General features: G+C 49.5%; 1 protein-coding gene across 1 annotated transcript in view; it reads right to left on the bottom strand.

Annotated features, from left to right (window-relative positions):
• The window catches only part of SUSD1 (sushi domain containing 1), a 129031-nt gene extending 111507 nt beyond the window's left edge, over positions 1 to 17524 (bottom strand). The window contains exons 1-3 of the mRNA XM_041762146.1: positions 16549 to 17524; positions 5831 to 5938; positions 2452 to 2607 (exon numbers count right to left, since the gene is read on the bottom strand). Coding sequence (XP_041618080.1) covers positions 2452 to 2607; positions 5831 to 5938; positions 16549 to 16636 — 352 coding nt within the window. The 5' untranslated portion in view covers positions 16637 to 17524. The remainder of the gene's footprint in view (positions 1 to 2451; positions 2608 to 5830; positions 5939 to 16548) is intronic.
• Between the last annotated feature and the right edge of the window lie 650 nt (positions 17525 to 18174).

Genomic DNA, 18174 nt, shown 5'->3' with positions numbered 1-18174 from the left:
TGGATTCCCAAGACTTGGGGAATTCAAAGGCATTTTGCAGTTTCCTTTCTTTTTTTTTTTTTTTCTATTTTTTTCTGTCTTTTTCTTTCTTTCTTTTTTTTTTTTTTAATTTTGCAGTTTTCAGCAGACACGGTAGGGCCATGCTCCTTGGGGCCACACTGGTAGGGAGATGACAGCCCCAGGCCTAGTCCCACATCAGTTCCCTTTCTCCCCAACCACCCTCACACTGCAAGTGCCACAGAGCTTCTTCATCTGCAAAGTTTCCGTGATCTCCAGAATTTGTTTGGGGACAGCCCTGGGGGCCGGGACATCTGCCCCTAAAACTCATTCCTCATCTCTCGTTGGTGACATCCAAAGAGGCCTACGTGCAACCAGTTCCTGAATTTGGCTTGAACTCTGCAAAGTACAATCCACACCCGGTTGCAGGAGTGCTTGGAATTCATGGAACTAGGACTCATATCCTGTGATTCCAGACAAACACTGGATAACTGCTGATACCCCAAAACTTGCTAAAGCCTCTGCCCCAGCTAAAAAGTCCACTGATGTTTCTGTGGCAACTGTAATGCTGATAGAAACTCAGTATCCTTGAGAGAAGTCCATCAGCTTTTACAAAGTGATAACTGGAAACCTCAAAAGGAAAGGTCATGAGGATGATTGACAACAGATGTTGGGGCTTCTTTTGAGGTGACGGAGATATTCTAAAATTAGATAGTGGTGATTATTCCACAACTTTGTGTATACTATAAACCACTGAATTGTATACCTTCAAAGAGCGAATTTGATGGTATGTGAATTATATCTCATTAAAAAAAGTCACTAAATAATTACAAGAAGTAGAAGAAATAGAAGCAGAGCCAAGATTAGGATTTTGTTCCAGGAAGACTGGTTCTTACTAGGCTGACATCTATTTGGCTCTTGCATAAAATATTTCTCACTTCTCCTCCTCCTTCTTATTTTTTTAAAGTCAAACACATCCTTGGGAACTAGAGTGATATATGCAGTTATAGAAGTTTTTCCCAGCAAACTCTCATAGCCTCTGAAAACACAATTTCGGGTATCATGTCCTCCAGAAAGTTCCCTGATCCCTTCCCAGCTTCCAAGATAAGAGCCCTTATGGATTCCAGGTGCCCTAAGTGGCCTTTGCTTTATATTTTACACTGAAATTAGCTGTCTGCCATCACCTCCCACTGGCACAGCCTTGGCACACAGTAGGTACAGGAGAAATGTGTATTGAATGAACACCATCTCATCATCTTGTAAGGGTTTTTTACAAAATTGGTATGTTATTTTTTTTAACACATCTAATTTAATTCTGCAGCACCGCACTTCCGCAACCATACGACAAGCAATTTGCTGCCTAAAACAACAGTATATCATAACATGTTCTCTCTGAGGGAATGCAGTTCATTCATGCCAAAAATAAATCAAATGTACCCCCTGCAGGATTTTTACCTCGGTACAGGTCAAGAGGGAGAATGAATCAGAGCATCAGAATCTGTGCCTCCTTGCGGGTAAGGAGATAAAACATGTTCTCTCCCTTCCTTTCCCCGAAAACCTTTAAATATCACAAAGCTTTTAAGCAGAGTCATTAAGTCTATGCAAAACCATCGTAGAACCAGGAGTCTTTTCCTGCCTTTCCTCTACTTTATTGTTTATAGGTTTTTCTTAGAAAACCAAAGAGCTATAATGTCATGACATGCTGTAACATAGAGTCCAGCCAATAGTTGCAGGGCCCACTGAAAATTAGGATTTCGCCCACCCCCTGTATTCAACTACCACATGCCCAAAGCTTCAAAGCTACTGAGATCCAAAACAATGCACCAGCTCAGTCCTCTGAGAGGAAATCCCATCTCTAACAGGGCACCTCGCTGTTAGAGACGTCTCGGGAGCCATCATCACCATGTCCACACCCTGGGTCCTAGTGGGCAGTGTGCACAGTGGTGGGTGCCAGAGCCACCCCAAGAACCCCACCTGGGGTTACAGAAGCCTGCAGCTGGCACATCATCTCTGAGAGTCCCTCCTTGTTTGGTAGAAAAACGTTCAAACGCACAGAATATTCTAGAGAAAGAATATTACAGTGACCTCGCATCATAGACCGCACCCCCCCCCAAGATTCAACAACTGTTCAGTTTGTCATTTAAGATATCTTCTAGATCACAGTAACACTAGGTACTTCATAATACCCCTAGATACTCCAGCATGCATCTCTGGAAATAAGAATATTACGCCCAATATCACGATGCTGTTACGCCGGCGAGCAAAGCTGACAATAATTTCCTCTTACTAACTAACACTCAGTCCACGTGCAAATTTTCCTCTAGGCCTTCTCAAAGGAGAGTCCCTCCCTTCGATCACACCCTGTCCCGGCCCTGCCCTCTCCCTCCTCCACACGCCAGACACTGTCCTGCCATCACCGCAGCCGCCCCTGCCCCGCCACCCCCCCTTGAGTACCTGTGCAAAAGGTGCCATCATTGGGAATGAATGTTTTGTTGTTGTTCGTGGCTCGATATCCTTCGAGGCAAATGCAGTAAAAGCCCCCGAGTGTGTTGTGGCAAGAGGTGTGGTTTCCACAGACCACAGTGGCTCCAAACTGGCACTCATTTTTATCTGTTGATACATTGAGACGAGGCAAGGAAAGAGCTATCAGTCCATACCATGTTCAACAACCCAGACTGTTCTCCTGTGCTTCAGACTCAGGAGTTGCCATTCTGTGACAACATCCCCATGGTCTATTTGGCCAGCCTCTGCTCGGGGTGCTTCTCAGACTACAAGGCACAGGCCCCTTGTGGTCATGGGCTAGGTGTATCTATAACCCCGAGGGGGGGGGCCGGGGGGCTCAGTCGGTTAAGAAGGTGGGTCTTGACTTCAACTTGGGTCGTGATCTCAGAGCAGAGTCTGCTTGTGATTCTCTCCCTCCCTCTCCCTCTGCCACCCCTTGCCCCATCGGAGCATGTTCTCTCTCTGTCTCTCAATAAATAAAATCGTAAAAACAAAACCACAAGAGAAACCCAACATCTTGATCTGAACATTCATCTTATTTGAGGACTGGGAGAAGGGGATCCTTTTTCAATGTCTCCATACTCAAGAAGCCCTTGTCAGAGAAACAAATCCAGCAGCATCCCATTTTTTCCAGCTCAGTGAGCCACTCTCTTGCTTCCTTCATAAAAGGCAGAGGAGGATGATTTTTGCATCCAGTGATTAACTGGAAAATTTGTTACTTCTGAGTTACCAGGAAACACAATGGAATTAGTGCTTAAGCCTCATCCGGGAGCAGAGCTAATATTGTGGCAGGAACAGCTCCTGCTAATCGTCAATGACCCATGTGAATAATATTAGTCACCCAGGGAGAAGGAGCTGAAGTATAGGACACTGGATGAGTCCACACAAGCCTGCGCTGGGTATTTTTAATTCAGCCACTTGTCACGATGTCAGATGAAAGTAAATCTCTCTCCTGTCTCTGTCCTGTAGCCCAGGGGTTCGAAAACTTTTTCTGTGAAGGGCCAGCCACAGGTGCCTGGTTGCAACTGCTCACCCATGCAGCCACAGACAATAAGCAAACAAATGAGCAACGTTGTGTTCTAATAAAACTCTGTTTACAAAAACAGGCAGCGGCCAAATCTGGCCTGCAGGCCAGACTTTGCTGACTGTGCCCTGGCTGCTACCATCAGAAGAACTTCTGTGGCCAATTTCTTATGCATTCTTTCAAGGCCAATCTATCCTGCTAGTTGGGTTGGGTTGGGTTGGGTTGGGTTCGGTTGGGTTGGGTTGGGTTGGGTTGGTTTGGTTTGGTTTGGTTTGGTTTGGCTTGGCTTGGCTTGGCTTGGCTTGGTTTGGTTTGGTTTGGTTTGGTTTGGTTTGGTTTGGTTTGGTTTGGTTTGACTTGGTTTGGTTTGACTTGGTTTGGTTTGGTTTGACTTGGTTTGGCGAGGCGGGGGGAGCAGTGCCATCAATTGATGAACCAGAGTTTTTCCTGATTGTTATTTCGTGTTTTGTGACAGCACTGGTTCCCTCAGAGCACGTCAATGGCCTCTCACAATTGCACTGCCAACTCAAAAGTACCCTTTCCAAAATCCAGTGTTCCTTTTTTTTTTTTTCTCCCATTTTCCTTACAGGTAATATATTTTTTGAAAATGTACCTGAACGTGGAGCACAGTCCATTTGCTAACACCATCTATGGTGAGATCTGCATGGGGGACCAGAGAAACAACACTCAGGCCTGGGCCTGGCCACGTGTCCAGCCCAGCCCAGGAGTCCTGCACTGGTGGCCATGTCCTGCCACCCATAAAAAGGCCCATTCCTGTCCTTTGCTATTGTTTCTGAGACAGGTTTCCCCTGCAGACTTTACCAGAAGGGACAGTGGGTTTGGGGAAAATCCTAAACTTCTGAGGTCCCTGGCCTGGATGCCACGTTAGGGCACAGGCCAAGTGCTAGGATGTGCTGCGTCTAGTGTCTGAGAGCAAGGTCCACTTAAGTTAATGAGGCCTTCCTCCCAGGAAGAGAAGTTTCTATTGGCAAGCCAAAGAGCAATCCAGAGTTATGGGGGCGCTTCCGTGGGAAGGGAGCTGCACTCGGGGAGGGAGCACAAAAGGCTTGTCTGCTCCAGTCCAACTTCATTTCCAAGCCCCTGCTAGCAAGCCGTGGGGGGTGAGGGGGACAAGGGGGGCCAGAAATTCCTCAGGGGCCTCAGGCTGCCGGGCAGCCACAAGTCTCAGGGGCAGAGTCCTGAAGAAAGAAGTCCGGCCCGCAGGAACAGGCAGTGGTGTGTGACTAAGAGCCTGACTCTGTGAAGTTGAAATATGATTTTGGGAACTTGGAATTATTTGGGTTTGTTTTTTTTTAAGATTTTATTTATTGATTCATAAGAAACACAGAGAGAGAGAGAGGCAGAGACACAAGTAGAGGGAGAAGCAGGATCCCCTCGGGGAGCCCAATGCCAGACTTGATCCCAGGACTCTGGGGTCACAACCTGAACCGAAGGCAGATGCTCAACCACTGAGCCACCCAGGGGTCCCAGGAATTTAGAATTGTTATTTTTTCTTTAGGAAGAAAAGAGCCAAAAAAAAAAAAAAAAAGGAAGAAAAGAGCCCAAAGATACCACAAGGTTGTGTACCGTGTGCCAGTGCACAACCCCAAGGCAGACTATCAAGTGTGCCCTGCACATCACAAGGCTGCTGGGAGAAAACTGCTTCTCCTAGCATTCATTGTTATAACCGGGCTGTGAGATTCTCCTTCTCTCTGAATTGGGCTTGAACTGGATACTGGGCGACCCTCAGGGCACGGGGGAGGCTTTGAAGCAAAAAACAACCTTGGAGAGTTCCTGGTAGTCTTTGTATTCCTTTAAGCCACCCAAGATCCCAAAGGGCTACAACTCCAAAAAAATGGAGGATGGACTGTGATAGGCCTAGAATCCAAAGCAACAGTATTTCACCAGTTAGCCAAAAAAGTCCAACAGGCAATTGTGTTTTCTTTTTCCTCCAGGCACTAATGCAAATCATCTTGCATCAAAACCACCAGGAGAAATTAAGAAGGCAAAATTCACTCAAGTTGTTAAATTAGACTCAAGACTCTGAAACAGATTCCAAATTTGTGTGAGGTCAGTGAGTTTTCCAGAGATTCAAGTTCAGTGACCCTCTAACACGAAAGATACTTGCCTGGAAACATTAAAGAAAGGCTATATTCAAACCCTGAAACAAAGGCATGGACAACCCCTCTTGTAACAAAAGCATGTGAACAAAACAAAACGTCTTCCCCACAAGGTCATTAGCTCTTTAACTTTAGGGCATCTTGTTACTGACTCACCTTTCCAATTCACCCAGGATTCAGAACTTACCAACACAGTGAGTCCTCCCGTTGCCCACAAATCCATATTTGCAAACACACATCTTCATGCCTTCCATCTGCTTGCAGGTAGCATGCTCATGGCAAGTGGCACAGACATCTATAGCAGAAGCATACATCGTGTATTACAGGAAAAGAAAAATTCAATCACCTCCTCTGGACAAGTCACATTTTGGGTAGTGGACATTTAAAATGGAGAACCAAAATTTGAACAGCAGAATTATAAAAGGTAGATCTGATCCCATCCTTCGAAACCTACAGTGGCTGCTCATTTTCCACAGAGTAAAGGGCAAATGCCTCTACCTGGCAGTCAAAGCTCTGACCATTTCGACTCTAAGCTCATCCCTCCAAGCCTCACTGTTCAGAAACCCAAACCACACATAATATTCTCTATGCAGGAGGCTGACGACTCTTTCCCACATATGTTATCCCATCCTACTTCATGCCATACTTACCATGTTCCCTCCAAGCAGAATGCCTATCCCTCCTCTCCTGTCCAGCTAGCACCCATTCCTACTTTTTTTTTTTTCCATTCCTACTTTTAGACTCACCTTGAATATCACATTATCCCTGGTATCTTCCCCATTCCTCTATTCTTGTGAAAAATTAAATGTATCTACCTCTGTGCTCCACTAACACCTGCACATTCCCACATCAACCACGTTAATGTGTCATTATATACTGTTCCAGCTCTGTCTTCCAAGCTGTGGAGCATGAATGAGCTTCTCCTCCAGGACACGGATTATTATGTCATCCGCCCATATGTCATCACAGTGCAGTAGAAACATTCAATAGACTTTTACTGACTGACTGGATAAAGGAACTTCCAATCCTACTTGCTACAATTCAAAAGCAAGTGGAAGGGAGAAGAACCCATCTGTCTATTACCCTATCCAGTTTGCTTGGGGGAAAAAACTTAATGTGCTTAAGATGTCAGTGAGAGGAACAGCTGGGTCCCCAGCCAGGTGACCAGATCCTAATCACATAGACAGGCAGCAAAAAGGCATGAGGCTGACACACACAAACCTACTAGATGGTGATTGATACATGGCCCAAGGTCAAACAAGAATTTCTACCTGAGGCCATGTGAGATATCATGTTGTCCTTTTGGGGTCTGTAATTTCAGGAGTGGCCTGGTCAGGAGAGTCAGCACGGAATTCCATCTTAGTCTAGGCCCCACTACCTCCCAGGTAATAAAGACTTAGCCCTCGGGGTTGCTCTAGGCAACTGACGCAGGGAGATTTCCAAATACAGACCGCCCCTGACTTACAATGGTTCAACTTACAATCTTTCAACTTTACAGGGGTACAAAGGCAATACACGTTCAGTAGAAAGCATACTTCAAATTTTTAATTTTGTTCTTTCCTCCAGGCTAGGGATATGCAGTGTGATCCTCTCTCATGGCAGCCAGCCGCAGCTCCGGCCAGCCATGCGATCAGAAGGGCAAACAACCGATAAACTCTACCGGTCTGCACCTACACGACCATTCTGTTTATGGCTTTTAGTATAGTGCTCGATACATGACATGAGATAGTCAATACTTCATTATAAAATAGGCTGCAAAAAAAATAAAAAAATAAAATAGGCTGGGTGTGAGATGATGTTTGCCCAACTGTAGGTGAACAGAAGTGTCTTATGCACATTTAGTAGGCTAGGCTAAGCTACAATGGTTAATAGGTTAGGACTATTAAATGCATTTTCGACTTAGGAGATTTCCAAGTTCTGATGTAACCGGATCGGTAAATTCAGAGGATCAGTACTGATCATTAACCACGCCTGCTTTTTCTTTTAAAACAAATATGACACAGAAATAAGACAAACCACTGCTTTATCACTAAGTAATACAAAATTAACCATGGAATATTCACAAATTTTAATATATCCCAAGCCATTAAAAAAAATGCAACAAAGTGCAAAAAAAGTAGAAATTGTAGAAGCCATACTATAGGACTACCTCGTAATAATGTAGTAAGACTACAAAATAAAACACAAGACCCCAAAAGAAACCTACTTGGAAACTTCAGAACATTCTCCTAAATAATTCTTGGGACAAAGAGGATAGCAAAACTGAAATGTTTAAGGGAACCTGGCTGGCTCAGTCAGTAGAGCGTGCAACTCTTGATCTCAGGGTTGAGTTTTAGCCCCATGTTGGGTGTGGAGATTACTTAAATAAATAAATTTTTTTAAAAAATTGAAGTATTTAATACTAGATACAAAGATGTATCTACTCCAGCAAATTTGAGTTTTTCATGTTTTTGTACTTTAAAAGATCCAGTTAAACATTGCAGATTTAGCAAACTCTCAAAGCTCCTCCTCCCCCAAATGGGATCAAAGGCAGAAAGGTATAAACTCTGGCAGACAAGATGAGAGCAGATGAGGATGTCAACAATATTTCAGAAGATGGAAGAGATGGACATAGGCGAATGGCCTGAGAGGAGGAACTAAAAGGCCGTCCCAAAGGCTCAGAAATTGGGGCCACTGAGTGCTGCAGAAGGCAGGTATAAGGGACAGGACTCAGAGTTCAAGGAACTAGGTACAAATATGGATAAGAAGTAGGTGGACACCCAGTTCTCGTCGCTAGCCCTGGCAAAAGATAGAATTTACAACCTGGAGGAAAGACTAGAGAGGCTCTTGCTCATGGGGGCAACAAGCAAGTGAGAATGGGTCCCTGTACCTAAACGTCCATCAGGGTGGAGTAAATTTAACACACAACATTTTTAAATGGTGCCATAGGACATTGTCTATTCATAATCACATGCACCCAAAATCCTGGAAGTACCTTTTAAATAACGGATCCTGGGTCAAGCCCCTAAATCCAGTATCGATCGACCAGATAACGATGAACACTCTCCCTAGTGTGTGCACACAGTGCAATAACAAAAAATAAATTTCAGTAATGAAATCAACAAAATGGTAAAATGTTTAATTTTTTTTCTTACATGGAATATTTGTTTTTATAAAGAGGGCAGCATTTATGTACCTACAGTTCCAGAAACTTACATCAGATGGGAAAAAAGGATTATTTCATTCAACTGTTGGGTGAATCTAATAAACGCACACGCAAAATAAACACACACAAGAAATAAAGTCATGCCACCCACTCAGGTAGATTAACAGAAGTCCAGTCTGAATTAGTGAAGGACAGAAGAAGTTGTTTTTTTTTAAATAAATCAAATTAAGTCCAAGTTCATTCAATAAACAGATCCAAACAAAATAAGGCCTTGTAGGAAGGCAGCCAGATACAGGGGGAAAGCGTGCCCTGGAGCTGAGTATCAGAACTAGATCCTAAATCTAGCTGAGTCTCAATCACTGGAGGACCCTTAACAAATCACTGAACCTCTCTGGATCCCAGTTTTTTCATCTATAAAACAAGGGTCTTGAGCTTCTCACATTTTAAAGGGCATTCAGGGGCACCTGCGTGGCTCAGGTCATGATCTCAGGGCCCTGATCTCAGGGTCTCAGGAATCTGCTGGTCTCCCTCTCTCTGCCCCTCCCAACATATATTCTAAGATAAATAAATACATTTTTTTTTTTTAAAAAATGCAAAGGGCATTCAAATCACCTGGGGATAGCGCTAAACCACAGGCTCTGATGGTTGGGGGGGGCACATTTTGCATTTCTAACAAGCTCCCAGGGGAACCACATTTTGAGCAGCAGGCATTAAGTGGCCTCCAAAGTCCTTGTCCCCTAATCAGCTGATACATCATCCTTAGGGTACCTGTTTTAATGACCCACTAAGAATTATTTAGCAAAGTGTAACCCCAAAAGGACAGTACTTGGCACGTCTGGCTCAATAAATGTCTGTTCCCCACATTGGTGAAAAAGCCAACACGTTTCCCAGGCCACCAAAGGCTTCTGAGCCCACCTGCAGAAGGAAAGCCATTTTCAGAGGAAGAAGCTCCTCAACTAAAGCTTCTTATTCAGTCATAATTATTCTCGTCTGCAGGGCCTTATATGGCAGCTTCTGAGTTCTAATTGCTTGAGGGACTAAGTAGCTTCTTGGGGGGGGGGGGACACAAGTTATCCTAAGGGAAGTGGCAGGAAGCACAACCCTAATACCAAAAAGAGACAGGGTGGGGAGGGTCGCTTCTAACTACACCCCTGTTTCCACTGTTCACGAGCCCCTAGCTCAGTTAAAAATCACCTCTAGAAAAAAAAAAAAAAAGAATCACCTCTAGGAGAGGGGGACCACCTCATCCCAGTTTTAATACTAAATGTCCTTCGACCCACTAAAGCCCTCACTATGGCACAAACCGAGCAGCTGGTCCCCCGACCTGGAGTGCTTGTTAAAACAGAATCCCCAGAGATTCTGACTCGGTAGGTGTGGGGTGAGGCCTGAGAATGCATTTCTAAGGAAGCTCCCAGGTGGACCCCACTTCTAGTAGCAGGGCAAGTCTAGTTCAACCTCAAGGGCTTGGGTCAGAATCCTGGCGAAAGACAAGGGAACAGTGAGGATGTTTGTCACCAAGTCTAGACTGATGCATAGCGTGGCTGGACCACGGTGACAGAGGTAAGAACCCAAGTAATGGAAATTCTCTGGGCGGATGGAATGACCCCCACACCTTTGCTGTACAACCCATGGGTGGGGGTGCAGCTTCACATCTGGATCAAGGATGACTTAATTTTGTCATCAGCAGACTGTTGAGAAGAGCAGAGAGGCGGCCGCCATGTAGTGACGGAGAGCACTGCTGCAGATGTGAGGGGCCCCCACCACCCAGAACAACTGGCAGAGAAACAGGACAGTGGGCATTCCGAAGTCTAGACGGACAAAATGGCTAAGGACGCTTTGTAACTATTCATTGCACCCCCGGCGAGGATGACCTAGATTCACTTCCCTTCGGCACTGTATCGACCAAGCCAGCTAAAACCACATCCAACGGTGAGAGGGCGACACAGGTCTTGGTGGTCCACCCAGGCTGGGAGACTTCTCTCTTGCTCCCTGGGTTAGGGATCCTAGGCAAGTGACACAGCCAGTCCTCCAATGTTCATCTGGGAGGTGGAATCGTGTTGTGAGGATTCAAGGAGAAATAGAAACGCTGCCCGAGCTCGAAAGCACTCGGCAAAGGGTGATTTATGTGAATATTTGTGCCTCTCTCCATAGATATTGTTATTACAGCTGGAAAGAGGTCGTGCGAGAGGCAGCACCTGCCACTTGGCACAGCGGTTATGAGCAGGGGTGAGAGGGATGAGGGGTACATCCTAGCTCCGCCACTTGCTGGCTGCGTAGTCCTAGATCGGGCTCTGGGCCTCGGCTTCCTATGAATCTGAATATGAGGATAATAAAAACCCACCTCATAGGCTGCTGTGAGGAATTCAGAACAAATGAGTTAATATACATAAAGCAATTAGAATATCTCAGATGCCACTGTAACAACCACGCGACAACCCCGTTAGGGAATAAATGAAGGTACTGGTAGCCGGCCGCCCCCCAGTTACACTAATGAGGAGGGTGATGGAGAGCTGCGTAAGTGCAAACACCCAAAGCAGTACCTCTGTGTAGACACATGCCTACCTGTTGGTGGGGCTGAGAGTCCAGGATCCAGGACACCCTAATTTACATAATCACCCCCTGCCTTCCCCACAGGCCTCCCAGCTTTCTGAGTAACACCTGACTCAGACCTTGGAGCTCAGCATCCTCAGCCCTCACCCTCTCGGCCCTGGCCTCGGCCCCCTCCTCGCCTCCACGCACAGGTGGGCCTGGATCTCAGCACCAGCTGGCGGTTCAATGTGCAAGTGGCAATTTAAGGGCAGTGACAGCACGTGGACTTCGACGCTACAATGAAGAGGTCCGAGCCCGGCCAACGGAAGAAGGTGGTTTGAATGCACAAATGGAGCGTTTGCGTTTGGATTTTAATCTGATCCCCAGCTAGTCTCAGTGGACCAAGCAAATGCCCTGCACTTCCTTCACGAGAGCCTTGTCTCTCGGGAAAACTGTGTGCAGATTTGTGGGAAGGGAGCGAATGACCTGAGGGAATAAGGAAAGGGGGCCTAGAACTCAGGAAGAGAAGGCATCCCCAAGTCTCCCACCTTCCAGAAAACTGTATTGCTCTTAAGGGATCGCATCAAATTCCAGAAATGGAAGGAACTTGAGAAACCTCAAATTCTCTCCTCTCCTCATCCCTGACAAACAAAACAAAACTGAACCATAGCCCCTGCTTTAAAATACCCCCTCCCCAAACCCTCAAGACAGAGAGCATTCTACTCTTTCAGGCAAGATGATCCCTGCAGGGTAGTGGGATCCACCATGTATTTCTCTTCCCCACAGCAACCCAAGACCAACATTCCCCATCAAGAACCTGAGACCTTGGGTAGCCCTGGTGGCGCAGTGGTTTAGCACTGCCTGCAGCCCAGGGTGTGATCTTGGAGACCCGGGATCGAGTCCCACATCGGGCTTCCTGCATGGAGCCTGCTTCTTCCTCTGCCTGTGTCTCTGCCTCTCTCTTGCTCTCTCTGAATGAATAAATAAATAAATCTTAAAAAAAAAAAAGAACCCGAGACCTTGGTGCAAAATGGTTATATAGGGCCCTCGGCTTTCTTTTGTCCTCCTGTGTCCACGCTGCTGCTGAATCAAGACCAGCGGACAGTGGGGACCCGCACACATGGCCTCCAGACCTGGAACCAAGCCTCACTAAGTGCCCCAATTTCAAAGCTTTTGAGTTTGGAGTTGAGCAGCCTTTCACGTAGGCCACACCCTCGGTTCACGTCTGGCAGGTCACTCACTCACGCGTTCTCTCAAGCAGGGGGAAGACTTCTCTAGGTAATCCATGCAATTAATTCCCACTGTCTCCCCCACAGAGTGAAGGCCAAGAGGCCACACGTGGTACCCGGGGCCTCAGAGACGGAGGAACCCATTTTAGGATCTGACCAGAAGGCTGAGGAGGTGCCCAGGGCCAAGTCCCCAGAGGCCGAAGACAGGCAAAGGGACGATCTTCTTCATCTGCTTGAATCCCCCTCCCTTACTTTGAGCAACTGTCACTCACTCCAAAATAACTCACCCCCCCAGCCCCCCCACCCCCCCCAGCCCCCCGCCATTTCTCCTCCTTCCCACCCTGACTCAGGATGCAAGAGTGAAGAGTGGGCCTGTGTGAAACACATGACTGTGACGTGCCTACGCTTTCTACAGCCACAACAATCTCCCCAGGCCTCTCCACCATCACTGCCCCCAAGATTCTCAAGGCCTCTGTCTGTCCTCTGGCCTTCCCAACCCAGCCAGTCCTGAGCCAACAAGTCCCCGGCCACTCCCAACTCCGCTGCCAAGCCAGAGAAGGTGAAGAAACAGGAATGACTGGTTCCACCCCTCCTCACCCATTCCTAGGCTTCCATTCCCCTGGGCTGGGCACCCCACCCACCTCTCAACACCCTCCCGCTCTATCAACTATGTGTCTCACACTTCCCTCGCACTCAGCAACTCCACTCTCTCCTCCCTGCAACATCTTTGATGACAGGTCAACGAAATTCAGTGCACGTTACCAGCGAGACACTGAAGGGACAAACAGACAATGGCCAGGCCGTGTATGAAAATAGCTGACCCACGTGGATCCGTGGGTCACCAGCCACCAGCCCAGGAAGCCAAACCACGAGCTCTGTAGTGGTAAGACCCCAACGGCTCGGGCCAACAGCAGCTGGCTTCCCTAATTGTGGCCCTCACTTTCACACTCAGGATAAACCCGAGAAGGCCCAGTACACTCCCCAGCCAATCCCGTAGAACGGCTGCAGTGGGTAAGCCACCTCCAGCCTCTCCCTGCCCACAGCCTGGGCCCAGGGCACCCCGGAAGCCTTCCCCTGTGACCCACTATCAGCTCTTACACTCGTCTGCCTGCCTTTGAGCCGGATAAATGTCGGTGATGCTGACGGGCTGTCCCGCCAGAGCCGGCTCTGTATCACCAGCCCTTGCCTGCTCCCACCTCGGTGGCCTTCACTTACTCTCACGCCCAATTCCTCATACAAGCCACCGGCCCCCACCCACGTGAAGCTCTTGGCCCAGTAAACAACTGCACTGCGACATGGCATGGAAGTGTGTGGGGTGAGTGTGCCATACAAGTACGTGGGGCCCCTACAAGATCCCGGGCCCCGGATCCCTGGGGCTGCAAGGGAACTAACTGGACAGCTTCCCGGGAGGAGGGAGGAGGGAGAGGGAGGATGACGGGGCTGGTTTTGAAATATGAATAGCCCTTGGACGCCTGGGTGGCCCAGCGGTTGAGCGTCTGCCTTCGGCTCAGGGCGTGATCCCGGGGTCCTAGGATCCAGTCCCGCGTGGGGCCCCCTGTAGGGAGCCTGCTTCTCCCTCTGCCTGTGTCTCCGCCTCTCTCTCTGTATCTCTCATGAATACATAGATAAAATCTTTAAAAAAAAGAGAAATGAAGAGCCCTCACTAAGTGGACATCAGTGGGGGAGGGAAGAGCAGTCCTTCTCCATTCTTCCTCCCTCCCCTCGCAGAGACTAAGCTTTCCCCCTTGCAGGCCAATTTCGCTTTTGGACATGCTCCATTAAATACCTCATTTATTTCTGCATTTTCAAAGTCTCCTTCTCCCGAATAATGCCCTTCATGCTACAGTATGCTTGTGTCTGCTACCACCCCACCCCCAAAAAAAAAAAAAAAAAAAATTCTTGCACTGACCTGGCCAGCCCAGCTCAATACGATCTTCCCTTTCCTTCTAACTTCTTTAGAGTCCCTTTAAGAGCCAACCAACACCTCTGCACTCCCTAGGGCCCCTGCACCTGGCTCTCACCCTCACTCTCTGCTAGCCCTGGCCTACAAAGACCAGAGCCACCAAATTCAAAGCTTTTTTTCCCAGTCTCCTCTCCCATAGCTCCCTGTCCGCTGGTTTCCTTGGAACTGGACCAGCCCAGTCTTCCTCCCACCCGTGTGGCCCCTGCTCTTTCTCTTCCATTTGCACCTGCCATCTAAAATGAGCCTTCCCCCCCAATCTGGCCTTGGTCTTCTTCTCATCAACCTCAAGGCTTCAAGGTACCACCAAGTCTCCACCACTGTCACACACCTCTTGTCCACAGTCTTAACTCCTCATTGAGTTCACCTCTTCAAGAAGCCCTAACATCACCTCAAATTCTGGATATCCAAAATAACTTCTCCTTCTTCCCAAATCTTATTCCTCCTCCTACAGAACCGTATATTCAAGTCACCCAGTCCCCAAATCTCTTTGTCCCCTTTCTCTTCTGTCCACCATAATGTCTGTTGTCAAGTCCCGCAGTTCCGTTTCTACCTTACTGTCTACATCCAATCCCCTTCTCCTGCTATCTTTCTGGTGGAGCCAGTCCTCAGAACTTCTAGGCCTGCTGTTTCAACTTCCTCAATGGTTCTAAGCCTCCACTCATTTCCCACATCATCCCCTGGAAGGAAATCTGCCCTTAATAGAACCAGATACTTTAAGGTTGTAAATGAAGAAGGAATGCTACCTTTGTTTCACCATCTAATCCCAGTAGTTCAGTGGGACCATGGTGACCGTTTCCTAGGCTAGAGAGCTTTACCCCAGATTCTGAAATAGGCCCCACACATCTACCGGTTTTTATACACACTGCCGTGGGAGACCAAGTCAGGGAAGGAAGTCAGGAAGCCTACCAGAGCATCTGATGCACAAAAATGGCCACCCCAGAAGGTTGAGCCATCAAGAGAAACACCCACCAGTGATGGCAAAAGTGATGGCAAAAGTCCAAAGATGAAAATAATTTGGGGGAACAGGAGTCTGAGCTAGGAAACCCCCCCCCATATCTTCCTACATGGAAGTTCCCTCCCTCTTCAGGATGAATGGTTTTACTAAGAAAGCTGGGGGGGTTCCTATGCCCGCTCTGTATATCACTCCTTGTACAAAAGCCTGTGGTGACTTCCAGGGGCTTCTCACCAGCCGGACACCTTGCTCTGCCAACCAAGGCCTTCTGCCTTCTGGTTAATCCAATGTGCCCTTCCAACTCCATTTGCCACCTGTCTCCTAGGTGCCACAGGCCCCATGCTTTTATACCTCCGTGTGCTTCCTCACATTGTCCCTTCCATGTGGCATTCGGGCTTTGCGCACAGTTAGGGGGAGGTGCCTCTGCCCTCTGCCCTGGGCTGGGATGCCTTTTCCTCATCTTCCCATCCCCAGTATCACCAAACCTACCGGCTCAGTTCAAGAGTCCCTCATCCACACTGAGTCCCTCATCCACGTGCCACCAGGCACCGACCTAGAATGAATCCTGCCCTCCTCTGACCCCGCGGCCTTCTCAGAGCACTTGGGGCCTTCTGCCTTCGACTCCAGTTACTTGGGTAGATGGGCAAACGCCACTTGCCCTACGTGTTTGACTTTGTCCCACCACACGTGACACAGCGCTCCAGTTCCCTGGAAAAGGATGATTTGTCGCCTCCAGACCCCGAGCTGGACGAGGGCCAGCGCGGCGACCTCGCGGCCTGCCCGGGCAGCAGCTGAACCAATGACTGGATTCGGGGATGTTCACTCCCGGGATCTTCCGGGCACTTCTCGCTCACCACGTTAGCATCTGGCTCTTCGTTTCGGTGGAAGAAAAGTTAAAAAGTAGGAGGAAAATTGCTTCGGGTCAAGAACGGGTGGTGCAAAAGCCACAGCAGGGCCGGAAGCGTGACAGTGCGGCGGGACCGCCCTTGCACGCCCTTGCACGCCCTTGCACGCCCTTGCACGCCCTTGCACGCCCCGGGGCTCGGGCTGCGCCCCCCGCCTCGCCCCCGCCCCCGCCCGCACTCACCGTGGGCGCCCCGCGCCAGGCCGAGCAGCAGCACGAGCGGCAGCAGGCGGCGGGGCGGGCGGCCTGCACCCCGGGGGCCCCGGCCCATGCCGCCGCGTCCTGCCGCGCCCGCCTCCTCCCGCCGCCCCGGGCGCCGAGATAAGGCGGCGGGCTCCGCGGGGAGGGGGCCGGCCCGGCCGCTTCCGGCGCCGCGCGGGGTCCCGGGGAGGCGGGGGCCGGTGCACCTGCTGCGCGCCCCGGGGACGCGGCGGGCACAGCCACGGGGCCCGGCCCCTCCTGGGGACCGACGTCCGCGCGCTGCAGGCTCGAGACCCGAACGCGGGATCGGAGCCCGCCTGGGGCTGGGGGGGCGGGGGGGCGCCCCGGGGGGGGGGACAGGAGGAGCGGGAGTCCCGGAGGAGGCAAGGGGCTCCAGGGCCGCAGGGGGAGGGCAAGAAGCCAAGGGCGCCCGGGAGCGGGTGACAGGTGGCGCGGGGCGGCGCAGCTGACCGGGGCCCCCGTGCACCGAGGACGCGGGGCCTGGGGCGTCGGGAGCTGCTTGAGGAAGTGAGCTAAGCCCCGGGGCCTGGAAAGGATGTGGGAGGGGAACCCAGGCCGCGGGAAGGGCTTCTGCAGAGGCCCGGGAGCCCCAGCGCTTTCTAGAAATGGGGAGGACCTCCTTGGGGGGGACCGATGGCCGGAGAGAGCCATTAGCTGTGCAGCTAAGGTCGACCTCATAAACCGAGGGCAGGGGGTGCTCAGAAGCTGCAACAGGGCTATAAGCAGCGTGACCTCATCCAGAAGGGCTCCAGGCCCGCCCCGTGGGACTGCGGCTGGGGCGGCTGCAGGAACCCGGGCAAGAGAGGACACGTCCGGGAGCGGGGCCTTGGCAGGAGAGTGGCGTTGGGTGGAAGCCGCTGGGGTTTATGACCAGTAGAGTGTGGGGGAAAGGAAGGAGAAATTACAGGCGTCACCTCAATTTCTGGTTTGGGCAGCTCGGTGGGTGATGATGGTGATGGGAGTCACTGAGATGCAGACCCAAGGGACCGTCTGCAAGTTGGGGTAGGGAGAGGCTGCAAGGGAGGGGAGGGGAGGGGGGAAGAAAAGAAGTTCCAGTTTCAAGGCTTTGACCTCCGCAGGTCTGGCCAGGAGCAGGGCTCCCCACTACTTCACCCATATCCTCACTTTGCTTTCTCTTTCCACCATGAGCCTGCTCTAAATCTAACCACCCGTGAACACACCCATATAAGGGCCAAACTTGTTGTGCAGCCTTAAAAAGACGTAGTTAAAAATAAACTGCCTGGCGTCTTTTGCAGCGGGCTTTCTTGCTAATTAATTTTTGTTCAGCAAAGATAAGAGGCTGCTTGGCGGGGGGGAGTAGATGGGCAGTGGGGTTACAGTGGTCTATCCTCTATAATTTAGACGAAGGTTTTGTTAAGCTCAACTCTTCCTGAACTTTGAAACCATGTAATTGTTTCAACAAAAATACATTCGTGTAGGGCCCAAAATACATTCATGTAGGTTATTTTTAAACCAACCTATACTTCTCCTTCACCATCGTGTCCCCTGCAGAGTAAATAAATAAATTTAAATATATTTGTGTACACGTGTGCGTCTATATACACGTATTTTTTTAAAACTGGTGAT

Source organism: Vulpes lagopus, chromosome 7 (genome assembly GCF_018345385.1).
Source record: "Vulpes lagopus strain Blue_001 chromosome 7, ASM1834538v1, whole genome shotgun sequence".
NCBI classification, from domain to species: Eukaryota; Metazoa; Chordata; class Mammalia; order Carnivora; family Canidae; genus Vulpes; species Vulpes lagopus.
Note: the sequence above shows the minus strand (reverse complement) of the source record. Positions and strands in the feature narration are given on the sequence as shown.